At 40.5% G+C, this 15,062-nt stretch overlaps 2 protein-coding genes across 2 annotated transcripts; both read left to right on the forward strand.

Moving 5' to 3' along the window:
* The first annotated feature begins 1,120 nt into the window (after positions 1-1,120).
* mvda (mevalonate (diphospho) decarboxylase a) lies at positions 1,121-8,979 on the forward strand. The gene is made up of 10 exons (XM_010879474.4): positions 1,121-1,367; positions 3,811-3,881; positions 5,798-5,912; positions 6,060-6,206; positions 6,309-6,508; positions 6,708-6,782; positions 6,867-7,085; positions 7,394-7,509; positions 7,587-7,695; positions 7,804-8,979. Exons 1-10 carry the CDS (start codon positions 1,292-1,294, stop codon positions 7,882-7,884), a joined length of 1,209 nt encoding a protein of 402 aa, XP_010877776.1. The 5' UTR covers positions 1,121-1,291; the 3' UTR covers positions 7,885-8,979.
* Positions 8,980-9,260: 281 nt separating this feature from the next.
* Positions 9,261-13,136, forward strand: LOC105015958 (cytochrome b-245 light chain). Its single transcript, XM_010879462.5, has 6 exons — positions 9,261-9,466; positions 9,819-9,888; positions 10,102-10,176; positions 10,324-10,407; positions 10,535-10,616; positions 11,167-13,136. Exons 1-6 carry the CDS (start codon positions 9,409-9,411, stop codon positions 11,359-11,361), a joined length of 564 nt encoding a protein of 187 aa, XP_010877764.1. The 5' UTR covers positions 9,261-9,408; the 3' UTR covers positions 11,362-13,136.
* Positions 13,137-15,062: the final 1,926 nt, after the last annotated feature.

Below are 15,062 nucleotides of genomic sequence, written 5' to 3' on the forward strand. Positions count from 1 at the left end.
ATCTCATTATCATCCTTAATATTCCAAGAAACGTTAGCTACAATAAATATAAAGATAGTAGACTGTTATTCAGCTGTCAAGTGATTGTTATTGTCATGTTCTGGCAAGGCAGCCAGCCGTGAATCCAACGCCCTCTCCCACTTCCTCATGGACACCTGTTCTCTTTGATTATTGTCCGCACCGGTTTTCCCTGATCACTGACATTATTTAAGTTCCTGCGTCACCACTGTATCCTGTCGGTCTTTGTTTTGGTTATACTTCAATGTCACGTAGTTCTGTTTTCATTACGTATTATAGTATGTTGCTCTCCTAGTCCTTTTATCAAGTATTTTGTTTTATTCCTGTCCGTTTTTTTTCATTTATTAAATGTCCTCAGTTCTCCATGGGCTTGTGTCCTGCCTTCATCCGACATCGTGGCAGTAATGTGCACAGGCGTTGCTAGGATCACAATACATTCGGGGCTTAGCCCCGAGTATAGATGAATAGATCAGGGGTTATTTTATTCATTTTTTTGGTCAATTTGAGATCCGGGGCTGCCACGGACGCCCAGGCCTAATGGCGCCTCTGGTTATGTGCATGTTTATTGGTAATACTGTAACTGCCAAGACTCAATTAAACGGATCAGATGTATTAATTCATTTTTATCATGGTCCTTTTCATTCCGCGAAAAAATATTTTGGACCACTGGAAGGAACGACAATGACTAAGGAGAAGATAGCTTAAGTCTTTTAATCTTTTGGCTCTCCGAGTCTCAATTATCAGCCATAGTATACAGAATTAATGCAAAAAAGGTATTTGGTCTACTATCATCTGTTAGATTAAAATAATAGTATTTGTACATTATTCAGGTTGTAATGATAGGATAAATATCATTACGTTTAGAATGGACTTTTAATATTTAATATCGAACTTAATTGAACCTCGATTTTGACTGGACAATGAGTTGTGCTTTTACTGAACGATTCGAACAGATCCGGATCAGTAAGGTGAGTCGAACTTCACATCACTACTGCCTGTAATCGTAATACGCCCCCTCTGGCCTCATTTTCGTACCACCATGGTCTGATCAAAATGATTGGCTGCCTCGTTACAGTAACAGCAAGAGCGGCTCTGATTGGTGGGGGGTTTACCCAGTTGGTCCATCCAGATACGTTTTCGAAATCGCTGCTGTGAAGCGTATAAATAGACAATATAACTTTACATATGCTTATATTACAGTTAGTCAAAGTATTACGCGGGAACGCTTTTGTAGTAATTGTTGCTATTGTAGTGGTTTCGGTTGTATATACAAATGCCTGATGACAGCGGAAACACGTTCAGCATGGTGACATGCAATGCGCCTGTGAATATCGCTGTCATTAAATACTGTGAGTAATGTGTTTTAAGTGTTTTCGTAGAATTTCTCAGCCATCTAGTTGTATTACTAGAAATAAAAACTAAATATTTTAACACATTGCATATAGATTAATTATACAATTGATTGAATAACACTTGGAAGTGCTTGCTAGCAACACTAGCCACTTTGGTCTGTGTACAGTACATCTTTATCCATTAATTTACAACCTAATACGCAAAAATAACTTTTAAAAGGTTAGATTTCTCTTTTGTTGTAACAAATATTTAATCTTGGAACTTTTAGCTTTTTCCTCTGCCTAGCAACATGCCTCCTTGCTTTTGCTACCTCAAGTCTCTGGACTACGGTTATCTTTGTATACTCTCTTTACTTATTAAATTCATATTTTACATTAATTTGTGGTGTCCTTGGAATACTCTGGTCAATATCCGGTTGCACCAAGAGATCACAACAGACAGGTCACATAAGCACTTGTTAGAAGTTAGTTAGCTTTGTGAAAGACTATAATAATGTTAGTTAGCAGCTTCTAATACTTACCAAAAGTAGTTAACTAGGATTGATATTTAGTTTCATATGAATTAGCAGTGACTGATAGAGTGACTGGGTTAGTAAAAACCCATGGACAAATATAAAAATTATATGGTTTGGTTGTACAACCTCATTTCCAAAAAGTTGGGACGCTGTGTAAAATGTAAAGAACAGAATGCAATGATCACGCAAATCATGCTGCATTCATCTTGCCATCAGTTTTCACAAGATTCCCTGTGCCTTTAGAGCTCACCCCCCCCACAAAAAAAACAAACATCAGTGAGCCACCATCATGCTTCACAGTGGGGATGGTATTCTGTTCACTATAGGTCTTGTTGACCCCTCTCCAAACACATGGTTTATGATTGTGACCATAAAGCTCTAATTTGGTCTTGTCACTCCAAATGACAGTGCCAGAAGCTGTGAGGCGTGTCAAGGTGTTGTCGGGCGTACTGTAAACGGGGCTTTTTTGTGGCATTGGTGCAGTAAAGGCTTCTTTCTGGCAACTCGACTGTGCAGCTCATTTTTGTTCAAGTATCATCGTATTGTGCTCATTGAAACAACCACACTGGCTTTTTCCAGAGCAGCCTGTATTTCTCCTGAGGTTCCCTGTGGGGTTCTCTTTATATCCCAAACAATCTATCTGGCAGTTTGGGCTGAAATCTTTCTTAGCCTACCTGACCTTGTCTTGGTATCAAGAGATCCCTGAAGTGATTGAACAGTGCTGACTGGCATTTGCAAGGTTTTGGATATCCTTTTCCATCTTTATGAAGTTCCATTACCTTGTTAATCAGGTCTTGTGACAGTTCTTTTCTGCTCCCCATGGCTCAGTATCTAGCCTGCTCAGTGCATCCACATGAGAGCTAACAAACCCATTGATTATTTATACACAGACACTAATTCCAATTTAAAAAGCCACAGGTGTGGGGAAATTCACCTTTAATTGCCATTTTCACCTGTGTGTCACCTTGAGTGTCTGTAACAAGGCCAAATAGTTAAGGGTGTGTAAACTTTTGATTAGGGCCATTTGGGTGATTTCTGTTATCCTCCTGATTTAAAAAGGAGCTAAAATATTATTCATAATAATAAATGGCTTCATGTGATCACTATACTTAAATAAAAGTCAATATGTTTGCATGATCAGTCATATTTTCAAAATCAATGCCAAACTTTCACAATTTCCGCCGGGGAATCCAAATTTGAGCCCAACTGTACATAAAGGTTTTGGAGCACCATATGCTGCCATCCAGATTGTCTTTTTCAGGGAAGGCCTTGCTTATTTCAGCCAGAAAATGCCAATTCACATTTTGCACGTATTACAACAGCATGGCTCTGTAGTAAGAGTCCAGGTGCTAAACTGTTTGTGAAATGGAAAATGTGACAAAAACAATTACATTTCTCAGTTTCCACATTACATTTGTGGTCTTGCATGTAGGGTTTAAATGATTTGCACATCCAATGCATTCTGTTTTTCTTTACATTATACACAGCGTCCCAACTTTTTTGGAAACAAGGTTGTATGACAAGCTCTTCTAATCTCCCGAGCTTAATATAGGGATACATGATTTGCACATCATTGTATTATATTTTTATATGCATTTTTGGCAGTGTCCAATCTTTTTTGGAAACAGGGTTGCAAAGTCATTTCAACCTGTGTTAGGCAATATATCTAATGGCCCTAACGATGACACAAAAACATCTGTTACATACTTAATTATATTACCATAATTTGAGACCTGTGAATTATATGAATATATGGTCATGGTTTGGTAGGTTATGTTAAAATGTATATTACTAATTCACATCTATTGCAGGATCAACCCACTTCTGTCCACGCTATTGCCACAATAATGTGAATGTTGTTCAAGATGTTCTCTTTAGACCTGTGTGAAAAATATAGCTAAATGCTTTGTTTTTGCTATTACAAGGGGGGAAGAGGGATGAAGAATGTATTCTACCCATCAATTCATCGCTGAGTGTTACTTTGCATCAAGACCAGGTAAGACAATAAAGCTGTCACAGAATTACTAGTTTGTTAAAGAGAGAATTTGGGATTTGGGAACGCTGTTTTTCCTACTCTCCCCGAGTCCAACAAACCTTTGTCTCCTTGTATGTTTGAGGAGTTTGAAGGAAGCATAATGCTAGTGCAAATGCTAGGAAGTTTTTTTTCAAAAGCCAGGAAACACAGTATAACTTAATTTAAGGACTCCAAAATGGTGTGTTTGCCACAAGCTAGCTACATATGTACACTTCATAGTAATTATAATGATATTGAGTTGTCAACATTTTCAGCTTGATTTGCTACTAGAACATTGAGTCACCACTGTTCAATACTTGGACAATGTCTGTTTTCATACCTTTTTGTCTTTCACAACCATAGTCCTTTTGCAATTCATTATTTTATTAGTTTTTCCATGTAAATTTCTATAATTTAATTCAAGTGTACTACACAGCTAACACCTCCTGTCACCTCCGGAATGTAGCAGTTTAGCTTTCTACCTCTTTGATACCCTGATGAGCCAAAAGATAATGACCACTCACAGGTGACGCAAATAACATTGTTCATCTTCTGTCAAGGGCACATGTCAAGGTCTGGGTTAATTAGATAGTAAAAAAACCTGAGCAACTATGACAAGGGACAAATTGTTATGGCTAGACGACTGGGTCAGAGCATCTCTGAAACGGCAAGTGCTTCTGTGGTGCTCCCAGTCAACAGTGATGAGTACCTACCGACAGTGGTCTGAGGAAGGGCAAACCACAAACGGGCAACAGGGTGTTTGGACCCCAAGGCTCATTGACGCAAAAGGGCAATGAGGGCTATCCTGCCTGGTCCAAACCAACAGAAGGTCAACTCTGGAACAAGTCACAATTTTTTTTAATGATGGTTACAGGAGGAATGTGTCACAACACAGTGCATCACACCCTCCTGCGTATGGGGCTGCCTAGCCACAGGCCGGTCAGTCAGAGTACCCATGATGACCCTTGTCCACTGTTGAAAGTGCCTACAGTGGGCACCCAAGCATCAGAACTGGACCTTGGAGCAGTGGAAGAAGGTCGTCTGGTCCGACGAGTCCTGTTTTCTTTTACATCACGTGGATGGCCGTGTATGTGCGCGCCATTTACGTGGGGAAGTGATGGCACCATGATGCACCATGGGAAGACGACAAACTGGTGAAGGGAGTGTGATGCTCTGGGCAGTGTTCTGCTGGGAAACCCTGGATCCGGGCATTCATGTGGATATCCATTTGACATGTGGCATCCAACCTAAACAATCATTGCAGATCAGTTACTCCCTTTTATGCGCATGGTATTCTCTGATGGCAGTGGCCTCTTGCAGCAGGATAATCCACCCTGCCACACTGCACACAAAGTTTGGGAATGGTTTGAGGAACATGATGAAGAGTTCAAGGTGTTGCCCTGGCTTCCAAATTTCCCAGATCTCAATCCGACTGAGCATCTGTGGGATGTGCTGGACCAACAAGTCCAATCCACAGCAGCGCCGCCATGCAACTTACAGGACTTAAGGATCTGCTGCTAATGTCTTAGTGCCAGATACCACAGGGTCCATGCTGTTTTGGTGGCATGCAGAGGATGAGAAAGTTGATAGAACTTAAATATCTAGTACCATAGCATAGAACTGTAGGAGTAGTTAAAATCTGTATCTCCACATTTTTCTTATTTTCTCTTTTGAGCAGTTTTTGTTGACTCTGGTTAAAAGACAATTTCTGGACAAAGAAAATCCTATGGAACCCAATGGAAATTTCAATAGAAGATAAGCTACATTAAACTTGCTCATGCCTGCATGCAGACACTTAAAATGGTATCCATGTTTATTTCCCTCTGGGTAAAAAACACATTCCACAAATCCTGAACTACGCTTTAAAACCACCAGAAATGTGTCCTTATCCCTTCCAGCTCAAAACCACTACAACAGTGGCATGCAGCAGGTCTTTCCAGGAGGACCGTATCTGGCTCAACGGTAAAGAGGAGGACATAAACCAGCCCAGATTACAGTCCTGCCTTAGAGAGAGTGAGTGGGAGTCCATTTTTTATCCTCCTTAGACCAAGTGTGGTGTTTCGGTGTTGCTCCAAAGCTATAAGCTTTCGAATCCTGTGAGACTGAGCAAAAAAGTAGGACAAGCAATGACGCGTTGTTGGTGCTTGTTTCCACCCGCAGTTCGCCGACTGGCCCGAAAGAGACGTAGTGATGGGGAAGGTGGTGTCGACCTAGCTGGTCTGTCCCATAAAGTCCACATCTGTTCTGTCAACAACTTCCCCACAGCAGCTGGATTGGCCTCCTCCGCCGCCGGCTATGCCTGTCTGGGTGAGAGACCGTCAAATGAAGTTGGAGTGTACCCCGTAGCATTAAGTGGTCCTTTTTCATTGTGCTCACTACCTTTACTGTCCCCGTTCTCTTTTTTCCCAGTGTACACCCTAGCTCGGGTGATGGGAGTGGAGGGAGAGTTGTCCGCCGTGGCCAGGCAAGGTTCAGGAAGTGCCTGTAGGAGTATGTACGGGGGCTTTGTCCAGTGGATTATGGGCCAGCGAGAAGACGGCAAGGACAGTGTGGCCCAGCAGGTGGAGCCAGAAACTCACTGGCCTGAACTCAGGATCCTCGTGCTGGTGGTAGGTCTATTGTAGCATTACTCAGGGTCCTCGTGCTGGTGGTAGGTCTATTGTAACATTACTCAGGGTCCTTGTGCTGGTAGTAGGTCTATCGTAGCATTACTCACACTGACTTTCTCCAGAGTAAATGTTGGCATTTAACATTTGTCCATGTCTTCAGTCTCAACATCCCCATCTTTGTCTCCCTCTTTGTTTTCAGGTCAGTGCTGAGCGGAAACCAGTTGGCAGCACCTCTGGCATGCAAACTAGTGTTGAGACGAGCAGTCTCCTAAAGGTTTTAAAACAAACAACGCGGACCCACATACATAGACCCGGTTAGATTTGATGGTCACCCTCACCCTTGCACTCTCCCTCTCAGCACCGATCAGACTCTGTGGTCCCAGCCAGGATGAAGGAGATGATTGATGCTGTACATAGGAAGGACTTCGCTGCATTTGCTGAGCTGACTATGAAGGACAGCAACCAGTTCCATGCTATCTGTCTGGACACGTACCCCCCCATCTTCTACCTAAACGATGTGTCGCGCCACATCATCAACCTGGTGCACCACTATAATCAACACTACCGGGAAGCCAGGGTGAGCACCACCAAAGACAATGGACATGTGCTTAGAAAATAGATTATTGGATTATTGTCAGCTCTACAAGAGGTATACTCCGAAAAGAAAACCAAAGTTGCAATAACTGCTGCTATTCTGAGATGATGAAATAGAGATCCACAGAGTCTTACAGTTTTGTGGGAACACAATGTTTGTTGACTAAAGTCAGGTCTAACTGTAGTTAAGTCAAAGTAAGACGGCCACTTTTTCTAGTACTGAGCAAGCCAGAGCAGAATCACATCCTTCCAGCTGACACTGTCATAAGAGTTTTCTTTTTTTTCCATCAGGTGGCTTACACATTTGATGCAGGTCCCAATGCTGTGATCTATACTCTTCAGCAGCATGTAGATGAGTTTCTCCAGGTGGTAAAACACTTTTTCCCACCAGAGACCAATGGAGGACAGTGAGTTATTCTCTCACACACACACACAAATTCATACAGTCAGACACACACTGACTCCTGTGGCTGTCCTACTTCAGGTTTGTGAAGGGTCTTCCGGTTGCCTCTACAACACTAACTGAAGAGCTGAGGCAAGCCATTGGGATGGAACCAATGGTGAAGGGAATAAGCTACATTATCAGCACCAAGGTACACACACACACACACACACACACACACACTATGTATGGATCTGCAACACTGTGATAAGATATTAAGTTAGTTTGTCTGAGGCACAACTTCTCATTTGTACACAAGGCTGGCCCTGGACCTTGCATAGTGGAGGAACCTAGCCAACATCTCCTTGGATCTGATGGACTACCCAAGGAGAGTGCCTGATATAAGAATGCCTCCCAGCTGGGCAGAGACAACTCTGTCGTCAAAGAAACACCATATACAGTGCCTAACACAATTTATTGGCACACTTGGTGAAGACCAACAAAACAGGCTATGATTTTTTTTTTTTTTATTCTATCTTTGAATTATACCTCTGGTGTTACTGGACAACATGTTTTTCTCTTATCTGACCATATGTTCAATCAAAGTTCCAATCAAAGTTCCAAATACAATTAGCATTTACAATATGTGTAGATGAGAGTATAGAGGCTTTCTACTGGCCAGACCTGAAAATGGCTTGTTGACATGGAGGAGGCATCCAGTTATAGTTTTGGGGACTTGGTGACCCCAAGATTCAACAAATAAAGTGTTTTTTTACTTCATCCTTCCTCTTCACTGTGCATGCTTTTCCAGGTAGGTTGATCATAGCCCCAGCTAATTCAAATGTATTAATTATTGCCTTAATAGTGGAAATGGGTATTTTCAGGCTTGTAGCTATTCATTTTTCTACAGCCTATACATAATTTATGAGGTCAACAACATTTTGTTGTATGTTATTTTGTGTGTTCTCTGACCTTGACCATGTTTATAGATAAATGTGGGAGTTTGGCTTGTATGACCTCATAGTTATACCCCAGTGTTGCTGTAATTCAGCTAATGTTCAGAAGATGGGAGCATATTCAGGATATCCCCTTTAGGGGTTACCATTTCATGTTTTGAGTGATAGAAGTGTACCCCCTTTTCAAAGCCTTTATTGCTCATATTTACCAATGGTGCCAATCATTCTGGAGGGCACTGTATGTATGTACATATGTAGGTAGGTATGATACATATATTTAATATATGTTTATTATGTATCCAATTGATTAAAAGGATAGACATTGTAGTGGAACAACCATACATGGTAGAATACTTCTGGCTGATGTTCCCATTCCCAATTTTTATTAAATGTTTTGTGATGTAAAAGGGAATTCCTTGTAACAATGATCAGTAAAAGGGAATTCCTTGTAACAATGATCAGAAACGTAGTAGTTTAGTACGATCTTTGAAATGTATCTGGTGTTTTTTGGTAGATTATGCACACATTATTAAATTACATATTGTATATTGCTGTGTGTCTTGTTAATTCCTTTCTCATTGTCACTCAGTTAACGTTTTGAAAGTTACTTTAGGGTTGATGAATATAATAATATTTGATGTTCACTAGTTTGAAACAATCAATTTACAATATTGAGAGCAATTTCTGAAGCGATTTAGAAAAACATTACAGCCTTTTCACTACTTGATTAATTCATGTTAGACATTAGTTCGTTAATGATGGCTCCTCCCAGATCTCAACATAGCCTTTTTGCCTATGGTTTCGAAGTGACGAGACTGAGGGCGGGCCATTGAGTCTGCGGTAACCACACAAAGTTCTCCAAATAAAATACATTTTCACCATTCATAATAATCGAACTTGACAAGCGGAATCACGGGGATAACAGCCGAGGACAGTGAGCGCTTTGTGTTGGTTGGAAGAGCGATAGCATGGGAAAAATAGAATGGGCTATGTGGGCCAATGAACAGGCTCTGGCGTCGGGGCTCAGTGAGTATATAACTTTTAAATGATTTGCCATCTCTTCATTGGAATTTGTAATCCCATAGTTCAGTACTCCTACTACGGTAAAAGTATTTAGTATATTAACTAGGGTTATTAAAAATCATTGTAACTGACAAATAGTTTGAATAAAAATTATTTAAAGTGATGTTAGTGAGAATATTTGATACAAGAAAACTTTGCGTTTAGACGTCGAAAAACCTGTTTTGACACATGCATTTGCCAGTTAAAGTGTTTGATTAAAAAAAAAAAAAGAAGAAAAAGGTTTAATATCTTAATCCGTGACAGGCAGGAACTATTTTGATAAACGAAATATTTTCTTCCTACTTCCCCATTTTAGTTCTCCTTACTGGTGGCATTGTGGGCGTGGCCGGACAGTTCAGGGACTGGCAGTTTGCTGCTTATGCTGTGTATCCTTCAAATAAATTATATTTAAATTCATAGAAATCTGTGGAATTTCGCTGAATTTTAGGTTGCCATTGACACGTTTGCATATCACAAATAAATATTTGTAGCTGGCTAGACATCTATTCCATTTATCTCCAGGTAAGACCCACGTTTATATTTTCATGACTTTATGAAGTTGTGTTGTTGTTGAGTGGCCTTGACTGGTGTGCCCATAGAGCTGCAGGGGTGTTTGTCTGCCTATTGGAGTACCCAAGGGGCAAGAGAAACAAAGGCACCAGCGTTGAAAGAACGTGAGTGCCCACATGTACCTCACTTATTAAGCTAACATTTCTGGAATGTCTCTAAAAGTGATAAAATAGAGGGGTTTCCAAAATATTCAGTCAGTTGTCACTGATATTTTTAATGATCATGTCCTTTTAATTTTGTAATTCTTACAGAGGTCAGTATTGCTTCACTGTCTGTGTGAAGTCCTTTGGCCCACTGACCAGGAACTATTATGTCAGAGCGTTTATACATGCAGGGTGAGTATGTCTGACATTTGAGTCAGATCTGAGGTCTGAGACTGCATTCTTATAATTTTCTTCCCTGACTGTTTTTTTTTAAATATTATCACTATTTCCTTGTCTTTGTTAAACTATTTGTGTATAGGATCTGTGTTCCTGGTGGTTTCATGCTTGCAACTATCCTGGGCTGTGTCTGCCTTGGCATAGCTAGCCTCATCTACCTTGCGGTTAGTATTTCAAGTATTTGATTACATTTAGGTTGCCAAATAACATGGAAATGGATAGCATTACAAGGAAGCATTTATTTTCCTTTGGTATGTCTATTGAGACATCAGCTAGTTATGAAACCTAGGCTGTCAGGGAAGTCAAATGTTTTCACCTATTGTTGTTGTGAATTCACTGCAATAACCGTAAGAGAGAAATGCGTTTATCAATGTTAAAGGGTAAGTTCTTTTTTCTCACAAGTGAACTTTTATTTCAACTTTATGTTGTAGGCATCCCTCTAATATTGTGTGACTATGTACTTTGTAAACAGGGCAGTAATTCCTACACGATATACAGTTTTTGTATGTAAATACGTTCCAATTAAAGCTGACGGCCTACACTTTTAACCTCTTAGTCATTGGTTTATTTCAAATCCAATGTTCTGTAGTACAGAGCCAAAACAACGAAACTTGTCACTATCCAAATACTGATGGGCTGCACCATGTGTATGTGTTTATTTACTCAGAAAAAACAAGGCCACTTGTAAAAATTGGGGTATATTGTGTCTTCCAGGCAGCCATCAGGGGGGAGCATTGGGAGCCCATTTTACCCCGGAAGGACAGTGCCCGAAAGCCGGTTGCAGACAGCATCAATCGTCCTCCTCAGAACCCTCCTCCACGCCCGCCAGCAGAAATGCGCAGAAAACGTGCAGAAGACCTAGAAGGGGCGGCTTATGTTAACCCCATCCCTGTCACTGCCAACGAGTAGATGCCTTTACCGTCTTTCTCTCAGGCCTGTTGGACTAGCTTCCACAGGGTAGCTTAGTTCATTTTCAACAACCAAAAGATACACTGGAGCCCCACCCAGGCCATGCTAACATGCTTGCCTTTGACTAAATGGCAACTTCTACATTTAGATTGATGTCAATGGGATATTTTTGTTGAAGGCTTAGTGTGGATATTTTTTGAAATTTCTGCAAGTAGTTGTGAAAGTGCTGCTCGTGAGTTAATACTGTGTACTATCACATCCATTTGTAAATGTTACAACTGATTTTTTTTTTTTATGTTTGCAATTTTAGAACACCACCATGTGGAATATCATGAATCTGATGTATTTTAAATGCCCAAATTAAGAGTTCTGTGGAGAGGATGAAGTGGTTGAGGTTTCAGGATGTCAGGGATTTTACTGAAGTAAGAGCTGCCTTGTGGATCTATCTCTACCAAAGTTCTGTAACTGTTCAATGCCTGACACAATTTTTTCATCTCTAATATTTTTGGTCACCAAAGAGTAAATGGAAGGTTGTGAACTTTCACAACTTTATTGTTCTTTATTTTGTGAGTACATTAGATGGATAAGTGTGAATCCAAATCGACCACCTTTACTGTCAAAGCCTTGTTATTTTTATTATAATTAAATGTACTATTTATATTTTATCCTCAGGATGTTGTACAAACAGGTTCTTATGTTTTGCATGTTCGATTTCTGTGTCGTGTCTCAAGTTTTACATTTCCTCTTTCCTACGTTTCTTTGAACTCTGTGAATTTCACAGTTCCTTCTCACAGTGCAACAAGCAGGGGCTTAATTTTGCAACACTTTGGAAATTCCTGCACAATTTAGGTTATAAACACAGTCAGTGTTGAGATGTCAAGAAGTATTTCTATTAATATTTCAACACTAAGATCCCAGTATATCTTTAGGCTACCTCTAGAATGAGTAAATGTGTATGTTTGGAGTGCTCTAAGCCACCATTGTGCCATAAGAGCAGCAGGAACCTTTATATATCTACACAACCTTGTCGCCAGGCTATTGTGTAAAGATTATGACATCAACTGTCCCGCATCTGGTAGGAGTTGCTTTGATGAAACAGGAACAGAAATAGCATAAAGACTTAGAAAAATAAAGCACTTTCTGTTTGTTTAGTATTTGTCAGCTGCCTGGAGTCTGTGACCCATCAACCACACCTAAATGGTGATGCTATGCCAGGCCTGTACTGGCCTCTTCAGTTTGTATTTCTTTTGAGGTGTTTTTTATTCTTTAGTCTTGTCTTTAGCAAATGAAAGGCATGTTTAAATGGATATAAGTCTAGCCAAAAACTTTCAACTTTTTTGGCAACTCCCTAGTTGCTATGGCAATATGTTTGGGGTTATTGTCTTGCTGTATGAAGTGCTGTTTTGCTGGTTTGTAAGCATTTTCTTTTACTTTAGCAATATGTTTCTGCACACTTCAGAATTCATCATGCTGTTGCCATCCTAGGTTAATCCTTCTCATCTGGCTTCCAGCTTCTGTAGTTCTTCTGGTGAAACCTTCTGTGAATGGTAGTGGATGACACACCAAAGCCTACATCCTAAAGAGTCTTTCTAATCTGTCTCACAGTTTTATTTTTTCATTATGTTGAGCATTCTTTCATCTTCCATCTTCCTTGGGTTATTGGGCTCACCATTGCTTTCCTTTTTTTTAATGTTCAGAATAGATGTTTTTGGTAATCCTAATGTTTTGGCTATATTCTGATAAAAAATAAATAATAATTCTGCTTTGTAAGTACACACATTCTACATTAACCCTCATGGGTGATTTTAAACGCATATGCCTTGAACAAGATCTTCCCAGATACAAGTAACTGGTAAAATGCCCAAAATATTATTATAAAATGCTGGACCATGTCACATTTCTGTCATTTAAATAATTATTTAGTGTAGTTATTGTAAAAATTACAACAGTGAACAATGTTTGCCAACAATCCTTTACATTTTAGTCACATTTTGGTCAAAAAATCTATAGTAAACATACACTGATAAGCCATAACATTATGACCACCTGTCTAATATTGTGTAGGTCCCACTTTTGCCACAAAAACAGCCCTGACCTGTCGAGGCATGAACTCCACTAGACCTCTGAAGGTGTGCTGTGGTATCTGGCACCAAGACGTTAACAGCAGATCCTTTAAGTCCTGTAAGTTGCAAGGTGGGGCCTCCATGGTTTGGACCTGTTTGTCCAGCACATCCCACAGGTGCTCAATTGGATTGAAATCTGGGAAATTTGGAGGCCAAGTCAACACCTCGAACTCGTTGTTGTGTTCCTCAAACCATTCCTGAACCATTTTTGCTTCATGACGGGGAGCATTATCCTGGTGAAAGAGGCCAATGCCATCAGGGAATACCGTTGCCATGAAAGGGTGCACATGGTCTGCAACAATGCTCAGGTTGGTGGTAGGTGTGAAAGTAACATCCACCTAAATGGCAGAACCCAAGATTTCTCAGCAGAACATTGCCCAATGTTTCACACTGCCTTGAGGTAAGCTGTTCTCCAGGTATGCGATGCACACACCCAGCCATCCACGTGATGTAAAAGAAAATATGATTAATCAGACCAGGCCACCTTCTTCCATTGCTCTGTGGTTCAGTTGTGATGCTCACGTGCCCATTGCAGGCGCTTTCGGCAGTGGACAGGGGTCAGCATGGGCACCCTGACTAGTCTGCATGTTTTCTTCCTTGGACCACTCTTGATAGGTACTGACCACTACAGACCGGGAACACCCCACAAGGGCTGCAGTTTTGGAGATGCTCTGACCCAGTCGTCTAGCCATCACAATTTGGCCCTTGTTAAAGTCGCTGAGGTCCTTACGCTTGCCCATTTTTCCTGCTTCTATCACATCAACTTTGAGGACAGAATGTTCACTTGCTGTCTAATATATCCAACCCACTGACAGGTGCCATGATAACGAGATTATCAGTGTATTTAACTTCATCTGTCAGTGGTCATAATGTTATGGCTGATCGGTGTATGTAACCTCTATAAAACATAACTGACATAAAGGGGAATAAAATGTACCCTTGTATATCTTTTATAGCTGGCATGTCAGCTATAAAAAAAGTCTAACAATTAGAACTTTGAAATTTGAGTTTTCAAAGCAACATGAGGCAACTAACCGTTCCAAAAAGGCCAAATAGTTGCTGCATTGCAGGTGCATCGGACTCAAAAACTGCAAAATGAGTCACATTTCACCTTATTTCTTACATTTGGACAGGTTTACATTTGGAGAAAGCCAAAGGATGCCTTCAGCCAAAAATGTCTCCTGCCAACTGTTAAATATCGTATGGAATCCGTAATGGCATGGGTAGCCAAGTGGGAGTCATCGGGTTCGATGATTGTTCTGCAGTGGTACGGCCTTCAGAACAGCAACAATCCGTCTTGGAATGCTGTCACACAAGTCCTGAACTGAGTGTAGAGGAATATTTCAGCATTCTTTAAACCTCCAGTTTGTTGAGAAATTAATGAGGTGGAAATTTACTGTCCCAGAACTTCCCAGAAAGGTTCCTCTTCAAATATGGTGATTGGGGAGGCCAATGAATGTGTTTTACATAATATTGTGTTCATAAAACCATGAATTAGTTTAACAGTGCGTATAGATCATTACCATCCTGGAATATTGGACCATCCTGAGGGAACACATTACCATAGTGTGCACCTGG

Source organism: Esox lucius, chromosome 2, assembly GCF_011004845.1.
Source record: "Esox lucius isolate fEsoLuc1 chromosome 2, fEsoLuc1.pri, whole genome shotgun sequence".
In the NCBI taxonomy this organism is placed as follows: Eukaryota; Metazoa; Chordata; class Actinopteri; order Esociformes; family Esocidae; genus Esox; species Esox lucius.